This window comes from Xiphophorus maculatus, chromosome 12 (genome assembly GCF_002775205.1).
Source record: "Xiphophorus maculatus strain JP 163 A chromosome 12, X_maculatus-5.0-male, whole genome shotgun sequence".
In the NCBI taxonomy this organism is placed as follows: Eukaryota; Metazoa; Chordata; class Actinopteri; order Cyprinodontiformes; family Poeciliidae; genus Xiphophorus; species Xiphophorus maculatus.
This window is the reverse complement of record NC_036454.1, coordinates 21,718,580-21,739,461: the sequence shown is the minus strand read 5'-3', so window position 1 is coordinate 21,739,461 and position 20,882 is coordinate 21,718,580. Positions and strand designations below refer to the sequence as shown.

General features: G+C 38.6%; 1 protein-coding gene across 3 annotated transcripts in view; it reads left to right on the top strand.

Annotated features, from left to right (window-relative positions):
* Positions 1–20,882, top strand: part of adgrv1 (adhesion G protein-coupled receptor V1) — a 118,600-nt gene that overhangs the window by 79,916 nt on the left and 17,802 nt on the right. For all 3 annotated transcript variants that reach the window (XM_023343662.1, XM_023343663.1, XM_023343661.1), the window contains 3 exons: positions 9,774–9,890; positions 12,576–12,754; positions 17,130–17,287. In XM_023343662.1, the coding sequence (XP_023199430.1) occupies positions 9,774–9,890; positions 12,576–12,754; positions 17,130–17,287 (454 nt within the window). The remainder of the gene's footprint in view (positions 1–9,773; positions 9,891–12,575; positions 12,755–17,129; positions 17,288–20,882) is intronic.

The following is a 20,882-nucleotide window of genomic DNA, read 5'->3' as shown; positions in this document are numbered from 1 at the left end:
TTTAAAGGGCACCACAAATCCTTTTCATTTGGCCTTCCATGCCTTTATTTTCTGTACAATTCTCTAATGTTTGCTTTTTGCATTAGATTATTTGCTGTCTTTTGACATATGTATATTTATACCATGTGCTATTCTCTTTTCCTCTTATGTCTCCAGGTGCTGCTGGTCTGAACTAAAGCAAACAGTATATTTTTTATTGTTTGTGTATAATCCATGTGATTTATCTATTCAACTTCTAAGAATATATGCTCCCCTTCCATCAGCTGCATGTAGGCCTTCACTGGGGTTGTCTTATTGGTCTTTAAACCATCAGGAGGATTGAAACACTCTGACCCCTCTGGACTCTGGAAGTTACATATTTGGAGGTTTCCAAATGTGTGTTGTCCTAACAGCTGGTGACCCTTAAAATAAATACACTTTCCTCTAATTCCACATGACGTAGGAGAGTCCAGCAGTTGTTATCCCACTGCTGTTGAAATATTAAGCTAAACCGTATGAACTCTTGCATATCATCAGCGAACAGTTGCAATAGAGACAGTTTACCTTACATTAAAGTTATGATTGAAAGATCTGAGTCTCACAACTTTCCAAATGAAATGTCATCAATAATTACTTGACCTTTCATTCGTAATCTACATTGCTTTGCAAGAGTTTTCACGCCCCTTTAGTTATTTTACAACGGTGCTTTACACACAAAATTACAAGTGGAAAGTCTGAAAACATCAGTCATGAGTCTTAGCAACAGGATCATGAAGACCAAGGAGCAAAACATGTCAGGTCAGGGATAAAGTTGTGGAAACGTTTAAAGCAGTGATGATAGGTTATAAAACAATATCCCAGTCTTCTTACATCTCACAGAGCACTTTTCAATCCATCACTCAAAAAGGAAAGGAGTATGGAAACCTAATGAGACACAGCTTTCCGCCTTATATGAAAGGAGAAAGTTAATCAGAGAAGCAGTCGAGAAGCACATTCACATACATTCACCATAAGTATGTGAGTGTAGTCAGATGTATAAGGCTAAAATTGTATCCTTTGGCACACATGAAAAACATATGTGCATTACAGACTCAACACACCCCTCATTACCGTGATCATGCCATCCCTCCTGTTAAACACTGGTGGTGGCTGCATGATGTGGGACTGAAAACCATCCACACTTAAACCGTCCCATGTTGACCAAAGCACTGAGGTTCCAAAAATTACATAAAATCAATTATATGTAAAAGAATGTAGTTGCTGATGAGTACTGCAGAAATACAATCTTAGCAACATAGATAAAACATTTCACAATAAGCTATACTTTGTGTTGATCTATTACTTTAATTACCTCTAAAACACACTGAAGTATTTGTTTGTAATGCGACAAAATGTGAAGAATTCAAGGGGTGTGAATGTGTTTGCAAGAGACTGTATAATGCAGTTAAAGACAATAACTTTCGAGTGTTTAGATTATGGGCCCATATATAAATCCGTGATCACTTGTGTTGTCTTGTTCACTAAACACAAAGATTATCAGAAATACCAATGGATCTTCTAATATATGCTTAATGTATTAATTAATGACAGTCATTAATATTGAAATATCGACCTTTCTTCTGACTGCAGTCATTTAGTTCGTCACAGACCTGGTGAACCAGGACTGCTGTGATACTGTCAATGAATTCAGGGAGCCTCGCTCAAAGTCCTGCTCTATTTTTGGTGTTCCAGTTTGTCTTGGCTGAGCTTCATGTGCCGAGTTGGCTGAACTTTGCAGGTTTTCACAAATGTTTACCATGAACTTGTTGAGGTCACCGGTGTTGCCACCTTGGACGTGAGGTTGTGCAGCAGCTTTACAAATGAAGCCAAGCAGAATGTTTTGAAGTTCTTGTATCACTTGTAATAATACGGTATTGTTTTTTTCTGGTTCATTGTTAAAATGGGCAGTTCTTTAAATGCAACTGAATAGAAAGCTTAAAGCTATGGAAGTGAGATAGCAAGTTTGACGCATTTCTAAAAAAAAAGAGGAAGTGAAATTGTACTTGTGGATTTAGGAGGACTGTCTCTATGACCTAAAATAGAAAATCGAGAGCCGCCAACTTCCTCAGTGAATCAGGAAGTCTTAAATACAGGAAGGAAACATCTTTCAGTGTAATCTAAGATAGCTGTATCTGTAATGACTCCACTTTGTTTAGACTGGCCTTAAACTCTTTGTTTACAGTTTCTGTTCATGAGCTTGATTTGGTATTTGGAGTTTAAAGCTGCAGTATGCAACTTTTATAAAAAATATATTTTTTACATATTTATTAGAACTGTCACTATGTCATGGCAGTATATCGAGACAGATAATCTGTGAAAAAATTGAGCTCCCATGCTTCCTCCATGAAGTTCAACCAATTAGAAATCACCAATCAGATACAGGAGGAGGGTCTTAGCTCTGGCAATCGTGCTTGTGTATGCGCTGCAGCTGTGCTTTGGACGGAGAAGCAACTTACCGTTACTGGAAAACTGTTTATCTGCCAGTATAAGTGGCCATGCTAAATAACCTGAGCCTTCATGGTAGGCTCTGCTGTGAGGAAGAAGCTGTAGGATAGCAGAGAGTAATTTTTGAGCACTATATACATGAGCAACATTGACAGTGCTAAGACCCGCCTCCTGAGTCTGATTGGTTGTTTTTGACTGGAAGCATATTTCTGCAGATGGCATTAGGACCACAGGCAGGAGGCAGAGGAGAATTTTTTATTTATTTATTTATTTTTTACAAATTATCTGTCTGAAAAGTATCAGGACAGTTTACTGTCAGGAAACTATGTAATAGTTTTTTTTTAAATATTTAAAAATAACATTGTTTTATTAAAGTTACGTGCTGCAGCTTTAAAGTGATGCTCAGTGTATTCACTGGAAAACTCAGAATTCAGACAAGTCATAACAAGCATGGACACATCGTACATTTACGCTCCGTCACAATCAAGTCAGTCTATTCACACACAGCTGTTTTCAACGTTATCAGAAATCAGTGCCAAAATAGATTAATGACTGGGCAAACTGCTTTTGCAAATTGATATGTGCAAATGCTCAGTCATTTAAATCAGCCTTTCAAACTTTTACTCGCATATCTAAATCATATTTGCAAACTCTTTTCAAAAGTAGCCTGTAGGGGTCACTGTAGCTCTATGACTAAAGTCCAACTACAGCAGCTGTGAATGAAGTGGCTGATCAATGATTGCCCTGAGAGCTGCTTGTTTTATGACTAAACCCTTTTTGGCACAGACTTGGAAATAACTACATGGATAAAAAATTGCACAAATCAACTGCTGCGGGTTTTGTTGTGTGAATAAATGCACCTGTGGAGAGTAAACCTTGACAAACTGACCTTATATCAGCAAATTTCCCTGGTAAGAAAAAAAAAATTACTAAATGAATTTAAGCGGGTAAAACAAAAATTCTCAAATAGTTGATAGTTAATTTAGTCTTTCAATCGACTTGTTCACTGAGTCTAAGCCTGCTGAAGAAAAAGAAGGCAGGCTTTTATGGGGCTCATGGCATTTCTGCTCAGCGCCAGTACTAATTAAATCTAAATCACACAGCTCAGTAACCGTTTGGCTTCAAAGCCTCCTACTGACAGATGATAATAGATGTGTCCCGTATAGATTGCCTGTTGATAGTTGTTGCTTCTTTAACAGACTTTTGTAAAAGTCACCCACAAGCCAAAGGATTTCTAACTTCTGATTTCACTCACATATCGCTATCATAATAAAAGCATCTTAGAGTGGATACAATTGATGTTGTATTTCATAGCACCTTGTAAAAGTATTCACACCCTTTGCTGTTTGTCACATTACATCGACAAACATCGCTGTGTTTTATCTGTGTTTTATGTCATAGTTCAACACAAAGTAGTGCATAATGGGGAAGTGAAGTTCAAATGGTATACAGTTCTTCATCAAATGAAAACCCTAAGTATCTGTCGTGCATTTGTTTTTAACTTCCCTTCCTCTGATATGCCTACATCAAACCTATGCGACTTCATGTTGTAAGAAGTCAGTTCAGTGTTTCATGACAAATGTGAAAAGGCTGAAGTGATAGGAATGGTTTTAGAAGACAAATCCCTGCTCCTGATTGGGAATTAAGGGAGAAAGGTCCACGCATCACAAAGGAGTCGTGCTTACAGTACCAGCCCCAGCTGAGGTAGACACTTACCCACAGAAGTCTGCGGAAGGCCAAAGCAGACCCGCTGAGTGTGTATGTTCAAGGAGTTGACCTTGAACAGCTGCTTACATTGTTTTTACAGCTGTGCAGATGCACACGAATCTGTCCGCGTGGGTTTGTGTTGCAAAGAGATCTCAGTTTGCTTCCCTACAGATGTTGAGGAAGGAAATTCTAGAGGCTTCTCAACAGTGGTCTTGGTGTGATGGAAAATCAGGCAGGCTACACGTTGACTGTTGGACTAGGAGAAAGAGGAGGCCTTCTGGAATGCAGCTAAATGTGCTTCATGTGGGTGGCTCCGCTTGGAGTGTGCATATGGAGGAGTGAGTGTTGCCACTGGCATCTAGAAGCGTGCATTACAACAAATGGTTGGGTCACAACAAAAATAACAGTGGAGTGCCCACTATGCTATGTACTTTTTGAAATATGCAATCTATAATAGAATGCATTGCAAAAAAAAACAACAACTGGGATTCGTCAAGATTTGTGAATGTCCTAAAATAGAAGTATTTTCCACCAAAGACATGGTGAACTTGCTGACAGCTTCTCATCTGTTTTGACCCTCTTTTTGCTGTGTCACACAAGATCACAGAGGAACCTTCCGGCTCATAGCCTCCAATTTGTTCGAGAAGTATATCAGTTGTTCCCAGAACCGAGGTGAAGGTTCTAGACATCATCCCGCAGCGTTGCACGCTGGACCACAGACACATTGTTCCACTCCTGCTGTGTGTGTACTCGCATAAGCAAGTGGAGGTGCAGTGCTTGTTTGGAGGTAAAACAGACCACAGGGGAGTGGATATTTATCTGCCAACAGCTAGTTCAGCATCTGTGGCTCAATGCAAGATTCAACACAAAACACCTTTGAACTTTAGTTCTTCTGTCTTATACAACTGCTGCATAACACTTGCATATGCACAGATTATGGTATATAACTATTAATCCAGGCGTGCAACTGTTTCGCCACATGCATGGGAAAATAAACATATTCTGCCCCATATATTCTGACTCACCTAAATACACCAAACAATTGAGCAGACGTGGCACGTGTGGAGAAGGTGCTCTTGTTGTGTGAGACTACAATTAAACTTTCCGGCCTACATTGGCTGTATTTGCGACAGAATACTCACACTGTACACTGCCCCCATGGTAAAATAGGGTGGGGAAAACATGTTGTGGGAATGCTTTTTTTTTCCAGCAGGGACACAGAAGCTGATCGAAGTTGATGAGACTATATGTGGAGTTAAACACAGGGCAATTGAAGAAAACCTGGATGAGACGCCTAAAGGTTTGAGACAGGTGGAGTGTCACCCTTTAGAAGAACAGTGAGGCATAAAAGAATAGTTTAGATCACAGTGTATTCAAGTGTTGCAGTCAACGTTCGGACTTAAATCTATGGCAAGACTTCAAAGTTGTTGATCGCAGATATTCTCCATCCAATTCGCTAAGTTTGGGCTGTTTGGCAAAGAATAATCTACAAAAAAATAAATCAGTCTTTAGATGCACGAATCTCGTTTGGATGTACTCCCAAAGACTTGCAGCTGTAATATAAACAAATGTGGAACAATTTTGAATTGTTTGCAAGGCTCTCTTTGTAATACTTGCCAAGGATTGTCAAAATTAGAATTTTGTTGGGAGAGATTGTGTTTCACCAATGTCCAGTGATTAGACGAAGAATACCAGAATAAGAAAAGCATACATTTAGCTTCTCTTTCTCAAATCTTCACAAAGACAGAAGAAAACACCCTGGGTGCTGGCTGATGCTGGAGCCAGCTAGATCAAACCGGTAGCTGTTAGAAAGAAGGGGGAGGTGAAGGAGAAATGAGGGGAAAGAGGAGGAGGGGAGATGAGATGTAAAGATGGAGTAGGTGGGATACCAGAAAAAAAAAGTGGGATAAAGAAGGCAAGGTAAAAGTCTTTGCAGTGGAAAAGGAAGCAGGAAGTATCTTGGAATGGCTCGGATGGATATGCAGGCAGATGGTTCAGACCCCTACTCCCTCAGTGATGTAATGCATCGGGTTTATGCTATTTTTAGCTACACTAGTACACTTTGCATGAGCGTAAGCCTATTGATCAGCCCCACAATTCACCACGAGGGAGAAGAGCTGCAACTAAGCAGCAGAAAATAACTTCTGATCATTATTTTTTCTTTCGCAAAGGTTTAGCGTTAGTGTTCCTCTTAATTATTAGTGTCTGATCAAGGTTTGCTGAACTGTTTCTTCTGGCAATACATTTCATGCAAAGTGTTTTGTGTTTTGTTTATTTGTTTCCACCTCCTGCATCAATTAAGACATTTGGTTTAGAAAAGGCATTTATTTGTCTTTCAGACCCAGTTATCGAATTAAAATCCAAATAAATTCTGTCTAAAGTTAGGCTAAATTATTTAGTAGCCACAACAAATATGCCAACCACAGTAAATAGACCGCCTATGGGGTATTGTAAAGTAAAAAAAAAAAAAAAGTTTCCTGAGTTAGCGTTTTGTCAAAGTACTGTTGTTAGTGTTAGCAATGAAGAAAATGAATAAAGAAATCTCTTTTTCTGTAGTAATGCCTCATTCTGTTGCATCTTAAACTTTGTTTGCTTTCCATCAGTATCTTTACTGGCAAATATTTGATGTAAATTTTAGGAAGTCGTGTTAATATTGTTTGTTCGGTATAACAGAGCAATATGTCCAGTGGTTTGAGCATTTCATCCCATTTCAAACACAGATTAGCTTTTATGTAATAGAACATGTAATACATAATTATTTAGTGGATCTGAAAAGTGTGGACATAGAAAGGTCATAGTTAGGGTATGAAATTATATTTTGAACTTTGAACTCTCATTAAGTTCTAAGCTCTCTAATTTCGTTTAATCCAAAAATAGAGCAATTAGAGCAACTACAAACCCACAAGTACATTTTCATCCACCTCCCAGCTGGGAAAGGACACAGTTTCACATTTTCAGTTTCATATTTTCCGAAATGTGCTGCGTGCCTTAGATTTCAATCTTACATCACAGTCATACATTACCAGAAGTTGAAGTACTGCCCATATTTAGCATTTCCTGTTATCAGAGAACTTGCAGGCAAACACGCAGCACCATTTTCCAGGGTGTGCTTTGAGAAAGTCTGCAGCCCGAGGGTATAGACGGGTCGACTCCTGGTGAAACAAAGTAAAGAAGCAGCAGACATGCACATGAGAAGTTTTACATCTGCACCTGTGACCCCTGACCCTTCCCCTCTACCTCCACCTCAGTAGGAGGTTGCTATTTCTATAACACCAGCATGCATGTACTTATGTATTGGGTTTTTTTTCACAATGGATGAAACCATTATTACCATGAGCCTCTTATCTACTCAGTAGCTGCAGCTAATACACGTAAACAAGGGACATATCCATGTCAGTTCCAGCTCTGTGACATTAGAGGTACAATGCCTTGAACATCTTTTCTCTCTTCACCAGGAATCCGGCAACAAGTGCATGAGCTGCACCGCTAACATACAAATAGACGAAGCTTTACTCCTGCAGTTTTTGCTTTTCATATGCTAATAATGAAACAGTAACCTAAAAAGGTTCAAAGAATCAGTATGCAAGAAAAAAGTCTGTCTCTCTGCACTTTTATACCTACATTAAGACTTAGACTTTCTGTTAATGCGTACATAAAAAATGGGTTTTATATGTGTTTTTTTTCTTTCACAATGGTTTAAAAACACTTTTTCATTGCATGATTGTGACCCAAAAGTTTCTTATTTTGTTCTCTCAATTTGACAAAAATACAAGTCAAGAAATATAAACTTGTTTTTCTTTAGAACTCAATAAACATCATACTGCTGTCATAAATGACATTAATGCATTTTTATGCAACATGTAACTTTTAATATTTTTATTTTTAATTAAATAACTTAGATAAATTGACCTAAGCAAAAAATAAACACCTGTTAAATTACTATAAATTTTTCACATAAAATCGTTATATTATGTACTTTTACTCTTCATAGCAAAACAAAATGACAGCCCAGTTAATTACATGGGCTGTCTGCTCCAGTAACCAAGCTGCTGAGCAGACAGGCTGCTCTTAACATTCTGTTATTCTGAAACATCATCACTTAAAAGTGTCGGGTGGCCTTCTTTTAGTTTTGCATCAGGAAGGGAAGCAATTTCAAATGGCCAAATTAGTCTTTCTCCTATAAGCTGTACCCTTTTTTCAGCCAGCTGACCAGCAGCACATAGCAACAGTTTGCTACTCTGTGGAATTTCAGTAAAAGGTTTTTAAATTGTAGGAATGAGTCGTGCCTTCTGAAATCAACACTTTGTCACATGTACTTATTGAAGGCAGTCCAGTGCTAAATCCTCAGATCAAAATGTGGTAAAATGTTACATCATTTATGTATAACGTGTTTTGCTGGAGATTACTTTCGTTTTTTTATTGGTTTTCTTTTGGAATAGTTGCGTGTCACAATTTTTCTTCTGCGAAATTACCCGTCTGTGCCAACAAACATAGTCTGTCATTGCACAACGTTTGTTCCCATAGCATACCTGGCTAGCCTCTCCACTAGGCACAACTCCAGGCTGTTCAGTCACGAGTTCCCGTCCTGTGCTATTCCTCCCACTCACATCCTCCAGGCACAGCTTGGAACATGCACAGGAAGCTGACTCAGGAGTTTTTTAAGGGATTAAAAACATAGGGACAGTTCTTTACACTTCCACTTAATTATAAGGTGCATGCAAAGGTTTTACGAAAGGTGACGTTGGGTAATCATTTAGGGTTCTCAGAAATGTCTTGCAAAACGCAAAATGTAAAAAGATGTCAGTAAAAACAGAAGCAATTTGCATTTTAAAAGAAAAACTTGGTGTTTGTTCTTGCATAACCAGGCACAAATGGGGTTATTTAAATACTGTTTGGCTAAAAACAGGTAAAACACAGAACTGGGGAAAACTCAGTCTTACATTAGTAAGAAGTTAACAAACTCCCCTGTTGCTGCTGTCTTCCATTCATGCTCATTCTGCTCCGCTGAGCAGGCGATGAGCCAACAGGCGGTCCGTTATGTAACAACTGCCTGACTGCATTTACTCCATGAGTGAATGAAGCTCTGTGACAGACAGCTGAGCAGCAGCATTTCCTGCTGCCCTCCTGAGTTTTCCTCAAAGATTTTGCCTCTAATGTAAACAAGGTTTCACCTTGACCCATAACTCTTCTTTTTTAATGTATTTCTCTCTTGCATACAGTGATGTGTTTATTCTGTGTTTTTCTAACACAGCATGGAAGCAGTCCACTTCCAAGACGTGCATGCACATCAGTGTGGGAGGTCATGAAAAATATATTTTTAGATTTGTGTGATAACAAGTTGGCAGAAAAGGATTTCTGTTCAGCAGATTCTTTTTTGTTTGTTTGTTTCTTAATTATGTTAATGCTTTAATAATGTGTAAAACAAACATCATAGTATAACCATGAAATATTTTTCTGACAGTGTGAGGAGTTTCAGTCAAAATGAGAAATTTGTTCCCAAAAGACACAAATCCTCCCAAAAAAGAAAATCTAGGTGGTTTTCTTTTAATTAAGGAATGAAAGGTTTGGATTTGCTAATGTGTCTATCTGTTTTTTTTCTGCAGATATGCTTTCTGGTGTCAGCTTTCCGTGGTCCAGTATTTTCAGATGACAGCTGTGCTACTGTGGCGCTATTCTGCCACTATTTCCATCTGAGTCAGTTTTTCTGGATGCTCATACAGGTAAAACATAAATACAATATCCTGTAAGCTGAACAAAATAAATGAAATGCTGAGAATTTTGTAACAGAGTCCAAATCTCCAGGGCTTTGTAAAGCCGAATAAACACAAAAACAACAATAAAACAAAACCAGGTAACTTAATGTTATGATGCTTCTACAGAAGTGAGTTTTATTAGTAGCCATTGAATCAACTCATTGGGCTCATTGTTTTCTTTTCTCAGTTTATGTTTATGTGCTAGAAACACACATATACTGTATATATATAGATGGATAGTCATTCACCTTGTTTTGACAAGGTAAATAACTCTATTTAGTTGGAACTGAATGTAGTTATTTACACATATCTAAGACATATGTGTTATTGGTGGAGTGTTATGAGATTAACTCCAGAACCATCTGAAGGGAACAGACTAAAGCAACAGTGTAATACTGGTTCATTGCAATGTCGACATGCAGAACCTGCTTAATGTTTTTCATGCCTGCTTGTTCACAGACTGATTTTGGAAGCTTTCATAAATGAAAACAAAATGAAATGGGCTGCGTCTGACAAACAGGTTTTTAGACACACATGGTTCTCATTAATATGGTAACAGAGCTGATCTAGATCGGTGGGAAGGTTTATAAGCTAACATTTAGCCCAGACAGGGCTTGGTTCAAGTATGAGGAGAAGTGTTGCTTGGCAACAATTATTTTAGATTTTGAGTTTTTATTCAGCAGCCTAGAAGCATCTCGGGTCGTATTTGTACTGTCAGTAAATACACTGGCTGAGAAGATAAGCCCTGCAGACACTAGTTTTCATTAACATGCAATGCTAAAACCCAATTGACCTCTTTATCAGCCCCAGTTAGCGCTCGCCGCTCATTTCCCCCCACCTATTAGGTTGTTGCTTTCAGATAAGTGACTGAAATGATTCAGCACCATCAACAAATGTTACACCCCCGAAAAAGTCTTGAATCAATAGCAGCAGACTGTGTGTATGTGGGTATCTGCATGTCCAGTATCAGTTCAGAAGAATGCACCTTGGCACGATGACAGAAATTAAATCTGTGTCCACAAATGCAGTTTGTAGACCGCAGAGGCGTCAGGAGAGGAGCTCAGGTTACTGCATAATGTTTTATAACAACACAAGTATTTCAGCTGCAGAGAGAAGCCCTGCAGGCTCGCCTACAGTATGTGTTTTTCATTTCTCAGCGTGCCAGATTGAAAGTCAAACAAGTACCTGAGGTACTAGTTTTACAGCTTTGTACACAATGCCTGTGAATATGTTATCAGCAGGTGAACATATTTGATTAAAACAGTGGGCAAGAGGCGCCACATTCAGTTCATTTAGTACCTTCCAAAAGTATTCATAATGTTCTTTTTTTTTTACATTTTACAATGTTTCAAACTACTTTTGATGTAAGAACTCATGGTAACTCTGGAGGAGCTGCACAGATCCACAGCTCAACTACTTTTCAAACTCTCCTCACATTTATAGAAGAGGGGTAAGATGGAAAGACGTAGGGTGCCCTCGTCTGATGAGGATCAACATTTTGGTCTCCATTCACGATATGTGTGGTGGAACACACCAACCCAGTGGTGAAACATGGTGGTGGCAGCAATTTAATCTTCAACCAATTTGGTACCTTCATTATTTAAGTGGATTTCAGTGGAAACCTTTCAAGAATGATTAGGGGACACTTGGAAGTTCCCCTAAAAGTGAAAACCTGATCAGTTCTGATGGTAATCTGGTGTTTCATTCTCCAGCACTGAATATTTAGATTTAAACTGCAAGATAACTCCATATTCCCAGTTTATGGCAAACATAAACTGATCTCAGTCAATCAGCCTGCTAATCTGCATCCCAAGCCACACAATCCTTTGCATCAACAGTCGATGAGTGATGCAGCCTCTGCAGTGGCAACAACTCAGCACAAAGTTACCTGTAATCCCCTCTCTCTCTCTCCACTCTGCTCACAGCCAAGGAACATAAAGTTCTTGGATCTGAATGGCTCCGCTCTCCTGTGTCATTACACTGCAGTCAGATTGTTACACAACCTTTCTATCTGCCTTGTGTTTATTCTGAGAGGTTTCTGCAGACACGTCGGTTTTGTTAGTGGTCATACAACATGGTGGAGAGAGCATTATCAGTTACTTTAAGGATTAAATCTTGCTGTCGTTTGTTGCATCACATTTCCCTGTGCGCAAATGTCATATCTGAGTGTTCGCAAACAGATCATCACCAGTCATTTATAGCTGTTTGTATATTATATATGCCTGAAGTAAAATTAATCTCGGCTCTCTGTTCTTGTCCATCTGGACCAAAAGCTGCTGAAGTCTTCCTGCAGGTAGAAGACATTGTGTCTGCTTTGCAAGACAGGTGGTCAGAAAGTCTGATTATGTAACAGTGCAAGGCTTAGCATGTCAGACGGATGGACAGTAAAACCCAGTTAAATTACAAAGCAAACACAGCTATTTTGGGTGTGATGTAAACTATCACTTTCTATGTATTCACAAGCAGAAAAAACAGAAAAAGCCTTGAAAAATCGAGGTGAGATCATCATTTTCCGATCTGTTAAGGTTGTATTTCTTTCTTTTTTTTTTTTTTTTTGCTACATTAGGACTTTTTTTCATTCACAGTTATTTGTGCTTGTATTTTGGTATTCCTTTCCAGTAAATCATCTGTTTTCTTGAACTGTTTTCTCAGGCTGTGAACTTCTGGCAAGTGCTGGTGATGAATGATGAGCACACAGAGCGGCGCTACCTGCTCTACTTCCTCCTAGGCTGGGGACTTCCTGCCTTAGTCATCATCGTCCTGGTTATTGTTTTGCTCGGTGGCTTTGGGTGGACCATTCATGCTGCATATGGACTGGTGCATGGAGATGTGTAAGTTGAACATTTATTTAAATGCATGCAGAATACCACTCAGAATGAGTGTAAAAATTAATGTCGGGCTTTTTATAATGCATTTGAGCTCCTTCTTTTGTTGAAGTTGTTTGTTTTTGATCATAAAACAATTTCAGGGAATTTTACACCTGTCATTTGGAGCTACAGTATCTGTAGGTTTCAGGATATTGGACCACTCTTATCAGTACATCTCATCTTCATTCTTCAGTCTCTCACGGTCAACCTGACCTTGAAGGTCCAGAAATTTTCTGAATTAAAAAAACTTATCGAAGTTGTATTTTGGTATTCCTTTCATCTGTCTTCCTGAACTGTTTTCTCAGGCTGTGAACCGGGTCAATCCAGGGTTGTTTTTCCAATCAACCCTGGAAAAATAACAATTCGAAAGCTTCCTAAGATCCCAAATTAATCTGACTTGCATTGTTATTGTGCAAGAAAGCAAACTTCTGACTGATTCTAAGATATTGTTTTGAACCAACAACAGAAAAATCTAAATAATCCTACTCCATGTCAGTCTTTGAAGAGCATACTCAAGTGTCCTTTTTAGTACTTCTCTGACTCATGCGGGCTGACAGCAGTTTTCTATTTGCTCGGAGGGGAAACTCTGTTTCAGAGTGAAAGGAAAGCACCTGAGTCAGTGACGTCATATGAGGAGGCCTCTCGTCCAATCAGCTGAATGATTTAGGAAATGAGTCTCAGTGTTTGCATTCATCGCGCCACACAGAAACCCGACTCTTTACCTTGGAGGTGGATTTTTTTTTTTCCTGAAATCACTTCCTGTCTACTTATAGTTTTAAATAACGGATTAAATCATTTTGTAAAAACTCATACAAAGTCTCTTTGATGGGTGTGTCTGTTTACCTATGGGTCGGTCTTCATTTTTCATGTGCTTCATATGTGAGCAAGCATGCAGGATGGGTAGAGCTCAGCGCTGATGAAGTCTGAAACTTTGAATCACATCCTTAAACTGGCCGGTGGTCTTAGGTGGGGTTGTTATCATTGGGATCGAGTGAGGGAGTGTGTTTCCTGTGGCTGGGTGTGAGACAGTAAGGGCACACATGAGGGATTTTAGGACACAGTGGAGGGTATTCAGTTTCCCCTGGAGAGCATACCCTCCTATTTGAAGGAGCTTTTACATTCATTCACCCGTCTCTTTTACTCCTGATCAGAGTAAATAGGTTGCCTCTTGTTTCCTCACCAACACAGCTGTCTCGGTTTCACCCTGTCTGCGTACAAACAAGCCTTGAGCTCAGATTCTACGTCACAGAGGTGTTTTCAAAGTAATTGTATCTGGGAGGGAGAGGAGTTGTTAAGTCTTAGTAAGACACACATGAAGTGAATGAAACTGATTGTGGATCATGTTGTTTCTTTTACAGCAGCATTGAAATACGTAGGATGTTAACAAGACCTTTGAAACTTTGAAAATAGAGATGAAACGTCATCCTTGTCTCCAAACCCTCCCTAAGTCCCAGAAGGGTGAAAGTACAACGGGCTTCACATAAATTAACTACAGCTTTAAAAAGAGAAGCGAATACCTTTTTTTTTTTTTCTTAGGTTATATAGACAATTAAAGAAGCTATGTTCAAAAATCCACTGACAGTATTTAATTTGCAGAACTTGTTTGAAATTATTTATTGGGCAACTTTGTATAGACCAATCCATGCTGGGGTTTGTTTAACACTGCCTGGTTGTCCTATGGGTTTTCTTCATTATTCTGTAGAATTTTAACATAAAGCACTTATATAAAAGTGATTTCAATACTTAATATTAAGGCTGCAGTGGCACAGTGGTAAAGAACAACCCATGCACAAACCTGTGACTGCTGTGTGGAAGACTAAGGCCTAGTCTTCCACACAGCAGTCACAGGTTTAAGTCCCGGCCTGATAACCTTCCCCCTCTCTCATGATCCACTTTTCTGTCTAACCCCTCTCATATAAAGGCCACTAGAGCCAATAAACATATAAAAAAGAAAAAAAAAATCACAACCCATAACCTCAATGACAAAGCATGCATTATTTGTCTTAAGCCCTGACCTAAAACAAAACACTTTTTGGGATGAATTAGAGCAGATTGTAAGTCAAGAAGGAAAGGTTTAGGGTTGTGCAAAATCAGCATTTGACTTTAAAAGTGTTATCCTTGAAGAAAAGTCAAAATTACCATAAACATCTCACAGAAAGCCATTGTAGAAGAACTGAAGCTGTTTTAACTGCAAATGGTGTTAAATCTGTCAAAACCTTTTCATTAAGAGTGGAATGTAATTCTCAAATGACTAAACATGTTCTATTTGTCTTAAAATGAATGACTCATCTGCCCAGTCATAAAATTTCCTCATCACTTAATGCTCCAGTTCACTGTTAGTGGTAAGTGACAGATTGGGAACGACAGCAGCCGAGCCCGAAGTGGTCGGGCACATAAAATTACTGAGGGTGCAAAGGTCACCATCAAAGTTGCTAGCTTCAGATTAATTTAAAAACAGTTTATGGAGAGGCTCATTGCATGCGTTTAAAAGCTCAAGCAGCTGTATCCAAAACTTTTATCACCAACTGCAGTGTAATACAAAGCTTTAGATGTAGCTGTGTAAAGCAAGCGATCATGAACTGTAGAGTGGTGGAGATGTACTCTCTAGAGTGAAAAATTATGCGTCTGTCTGGCAATCCATCCAACTGCCTGGGTTGACAGTTGCTAGGCAAACTGCACTTTCCTGACTGTAAAAGGCCAAGTGTGAAATTTGAGACAGAGGATATTATGACATCTAGCTGTTTTCAGGCGTGTGGTTGGTCTCTCAGCTCCAGAGAAAGGAACGCTGATGCTTCTGTATACCAAGATATTTTAGACATTTCTTTTTTGTCTAAGAAATGAATATTTGGGAAAAGTTTGGGGTTGGCCCTTTCAGTTCTACCATGAATGAGCACTAGTGCACAAAGGCCTGACCTAAACCTAAAAAAAACACCTTTTGGGATGAATTGGAGCAAATTGTAAGTCAGATTTTTTTGTGCAGTATCAGCATTTGATTTTGTCAGTGTTATCTGTGAAGAAAGGTCAAACTGACCTTAAACATAGTCTTAAATCTTGCAGAAAGCCATTCTAGAATAATTGAAGCTGTTTTAGCTGCAAATGGTGTTAATTGTTGTGTCAAAACCTTTTTATTAAGAATTGAGTGTAATTCTCAAATATGCAAAGGCAAGTGTTTCAATAGTTTTGGCAATATACGGTAGTGATCTTTAAACCCAATCATTTTTTTCTTTTGGAATTGAAGTCTGATCAGGTTGGGTCAAACTGGGTCAAAATTTATAACACAATGTTTGATGAAAACTACTCAAGATTTAGTCTCATTATAAACCCAGAATTTGGGTCAAAAGACCCAGTAGTTTTTTTCAGTACTTACTTCTTGGCATTAAAGTTTCTTTGTGTCCTTTTATTGTCTTATTTGTTCAAATTTGAACTACTTTTATAGTCAAATAAAATGTTGCCAGATCATTTGGTGCCAATAATAAATGTACATTTCATCAACTTTGAACTTGAACTCTGAGTTATGTACATAGGAATCCTAAACAGTCTCCAAATACAGCTGGCTGTCCCCCCCTCATAAAAACAAGCAGCACTAACACCCATTTCCCATTAGAGCTGAATTTGTGGGAGGGTATGGCACACAGATTTATTTGGCATACCTTGTTGTATTTTGGCTAGCACAGCTCTAATTGTTTTACAGAACCAGCTCAATTGCTCCCACCAAACTAGTTTCTGTTGTAAAAAAAAAGTACAAAAATCACATGAGCATTCAGCTCTGCTCAATTCTTATGTGGGCATGAAGGATTTTCCAGAGGAAAATGTTTAAAATGACAAAGAAGCACATGCCAGAGAAAGAATATGGCAAAACACCAGCTGGAATCAAACCTTAATAATAAATAAATTATTTCGATTTATCTTTGATCACCCCTTTTCTAAACAGCTTTCAGTACATACATGATATTTTTTTTTGTGATTTTAGTCTAAGTCTTAAATAAGGAGAACAAATGACCTTGTTTATCCACTTGCAGCACTGGGGTGGCCTTGTTGCTCAGCAGAGTTAATAATGGACATGTTTTGCTTTCACTGCCGTTGAACAATAATCCTTTAAGTCTTAGGAAGGCTCAGAAGTCTCACTGAGAAAATCCTGTTCATGAAACATGAAGAAAAGTTTCAAAAATAGACAGAGTGAGAAAGAGAACAAGAGCTAAAAAACAGCTCTACAAAAACCATGTGATGTGTGATTTCAAGCTGAACACACGCTTGATACCTAATGTGTGTGTCCTATCTTTTAAAAGAAATACACAGTGTAAAAATCAATTACTAACATATTTCTGTATCCCTTCTCTAGGTGCTTCATCCCAAACATCTATGCAGCTCTTTGCACAGCGGTGTTGGTGCCTCTCATCTGCTTGGTTGCAGTGCTGGTTATATTTATCCACGCCTACCAGGTAACTGAGCAGTGGAGGGCCTACGATGACATGTATCGTGGAAGGACAAACAGCACAGGTAACTAATGTAATCATTTCAGTGTTTTTTTTTTGTTTTCTTTTCTTTTTTACTTGTTTCCAAATATGTGAAGAGACACACATCCATCCCCTGTTTATGTAGGCAAACTGATCTATGCAAAAAACTGTTATTCCCCTTGAATTTTTCCACATTTTGTCACTCTAAAACCACAGTGTGAAAGTATTATTTTTGGGGGGGATTTTTTATCTTAGACAATAAAAAAAATATATTATAGACCTTCTGAAAATCAATCAGATTTTTATTGATTTTAGCTCTGACCTTTCCAGACTTTTTCATTCTGACATGTGAAAATACTTTTCTCTAAACCAGGGGGGTAAAACTCATTTTCATCTAATGTCACTAAAGTCAACAAAAGGCAGAATGTATAGATTTTCACATTAATGTAGTTTAGTACTACACAAATAACTGACTTCAAATGACTGAGGTCAAGAAGGACACAGACAGGCTGTTTTTTTTGTTTGTTTGTTTAAGGCTGTTTTCATACTGGGATGACTATTTTTCCTAACTTATCCTACTTGTATTCAGGAACATGAACAGAAATAAACACTAAAAACCATGTTGTTGTGAGTGAAACAATGCAACTTGTATATATTCACCTATCACATCTATTTGGCTAAGGATACCACTTGAAATCCTTTTTAACTACAAGTGGTAAATGCTCTTACTATAATAATGTACCAAGATGTGTACAAACACTCTTGAACTTCTACACGATTAAGTTGTGTTGTTTGGATAGAAATAACTCTCAGTTGAAGTGGGTGTGAATCAGAGCTATTTACTCAGTGCAGTCAGTCACTTTGCCCACTCATGAAGATCCAAGTCAAACATCTCTCATCATTCAGGTTGTTATCACTGACAATCAGCACTCGTTAGTTGCTCTTTACTCAAAACTGAAGGAACAAGGGGACCAAATGAAAGGAGAGTAGATGGCAGAAAATTCTTTACAATAAAGTTCTCATTTTGTATTATGAACGCTACACTCACACAATGAGAACATCTACTGTCCAGTACTAAGTTCAAACATCATCCATCCATCCACTGGACAGGTGTTTTCATACTCTAGGACTCTACAGTCCTAGAGGTGCCAGAGTTCAGCTACTTTTAGATCTGTCTCTGTGTCAACACACCTGAATCACACAATTTGATCATTAGTAGGAGTTTGAGTGCATATGGAGGCAATTCAGTCATTTGATTTAGGTATGTTGGACATGAGACACATCCAAAAGTTGCAGGACTTTGATTCTCAATGACTGGTGTTTGACATCCCTTATTCATTGCTTATACCGGCTTGTTCCTGCTCAGGGTCACAAAGGGTCAGTGAATGAGTTAGTCAGGAGTACAACCCTGGACAAGTTTCCAGTCCACCCTTGGGACAGCATACTGTATCTGGCACATTTATACCTAAAAACAAATTAGGATCTCCAATGAACTTAACAAACAGGTTATTGGGACTGCTGGATTAAACGGGTGTAATCAGAGAAAACATACAAACCAACAGAAAAGCCTCAGTCAAACCTGAATCCAAGAACTGTTTTCCATAATTGCACCACCGTACAGTTCAGCTATGACTTTAAATTGTATTCATGTTAGTTTGAGGCACAAAATCTTGACAGCACTGACTGATCAAAGTTTAGAGGAATTAACCGTGTTGACTCTACCTACAATCTGTTATCTGGAAACATAATGACTCAACAAAGTCCTGTTTGCACACAGAAATATATAACCATCCATAAAGCTTCCACACTAAATATAATGTTTTCCATTTCATTTTTATTTATTGGTGTTTCATGCAATATAATCAGTGGTGCCCACAGACTCTCTCACAAATGTCCGTAGTCCAAAACAACTTTTAAAAATTTATAATAAACAAGATGTGAGCACATCCGTCCCTCTGTTGTTCATTGCTTCCTATTGTTGCTTCATCACCAGGGGTCACAGCACAAACAACCAAGCATGCACTCACATATACCTGAGGGCGGTCATGGTTTTGGATTGTGGCACAAAGGTAGACTTCCTGAAGATAACCCACAGAACATGCAAAACTCCATGCCAAAACACCCCAGGCTGAGGAAATTCTGCTATCTGCTAAATTTTTAGCAAAAGTCTGCTAATTTTTGAGAGCACTGACAGGTTCCCAACCTCCGATATGAAGCAGCCTTGAAACTACTAATTTGAATTTATTTCTCTTTGTCCTACTGTGACTATCGAACATAGTTGAAGGTTCTTTCTGTCATCATTTATCAGTAGTTAGTGTTAAATGAGAAACTATTTATCGCTCTAGCACATTCATTTTGAGTTCAACCTTGATGTTTCTAATTAGCTGTTGAATTTGTAGGACTCTTGTTGCGGACAGTGCACATTAAGGTCACACTTTTCAAAATCCTCACCACAGCAAACAGCCGGTGTGATAAGTCGAGGTCTAATCTTTCTACTGGCGCAGGAGTGTGAGAAGCCCACATGTTGAACTCACAGGACTATGTGAAATATAGCAGGACTACTGACGTCAGCAGGATCAGGCCAGCGTCTGCTTGAGCACGCTGCGTACCACTTGTAAACATGTACCTATTAGAGAATGACTGGAACTCTCCCACTGTGCCTGATGGAGTGCTCGGCAATGAAAAGGAAGCAAACTGAACTTGAAATTAGGGATATCAAAATGTCATCTGAGCCCTTATCGCAGCCCAACTCAACCCACGAGGAGACTTGATGTTCTTCTTGATACAAGCTTTTTACAGCACCACTTGCTCCATGAACACATGCAGCTCAGTCATTGATTGGCCAGAGCAGGAATCAACAAAAGCATGCACTGGATAAGGTTTTATTGCAAAGTGTTTTATTGTTTACAGTGCCAGTGTTTGCAGTGCCTAGTGAGCGTACTTTACCTGAACTTACCTTTTGAACATTAACAACTAACAGAAACTTGAATTCATTTCATCAGGATTTTATCAGAGACTAACATAAAATAGCACAGAAGTGCAAAGTGAAGTTTTTTGGTTTGTAAAAAAACCCAGTGTTGGTCATTTTTGATGTAGCCATAATTTCTTTGTCGAATCACCTCAACATTATGCTGCCATCGCCATGTTTCACCTGGGGAGTGATGTATTCTGGGCATGTGGAGAGTTTTGTTTCCACCACATACAGCATTTGGCATTTAGGGCAAAAAGTCTAAAAAAGTTTAGGTTTTATCTAACCAGAATACTCCCTCCCACATGTTTGCCCTACTTGGGGTGTTAATTCAAGGGTTATGAATAGTTTTGCCCTTGGTCTTAGTCTATCCAGTTAATTTATCAGCAACCCAGGCCTATGTTTACAGCTTGAAACTCTTACATAATTTTTTTTAACTATCTCTTAATTCTAATGCTGCAGATGTTGTAATATTATCTTATCAGCACATCCTCTTTGCAGCTTACTGTTGCTACAGCTGCTGACCTCTTTGAGTCACCGCTGAAAGCTTTCTTAAGTGTTTTCTGGTTTGTCTTTTCAAACCAAGACACTGTGCTAATATACAAACTGTAAACTGGAAGTTGTGGCAAACAGTAGCTCCCTCATCCTAACAGACAGTTGAAACACAAAC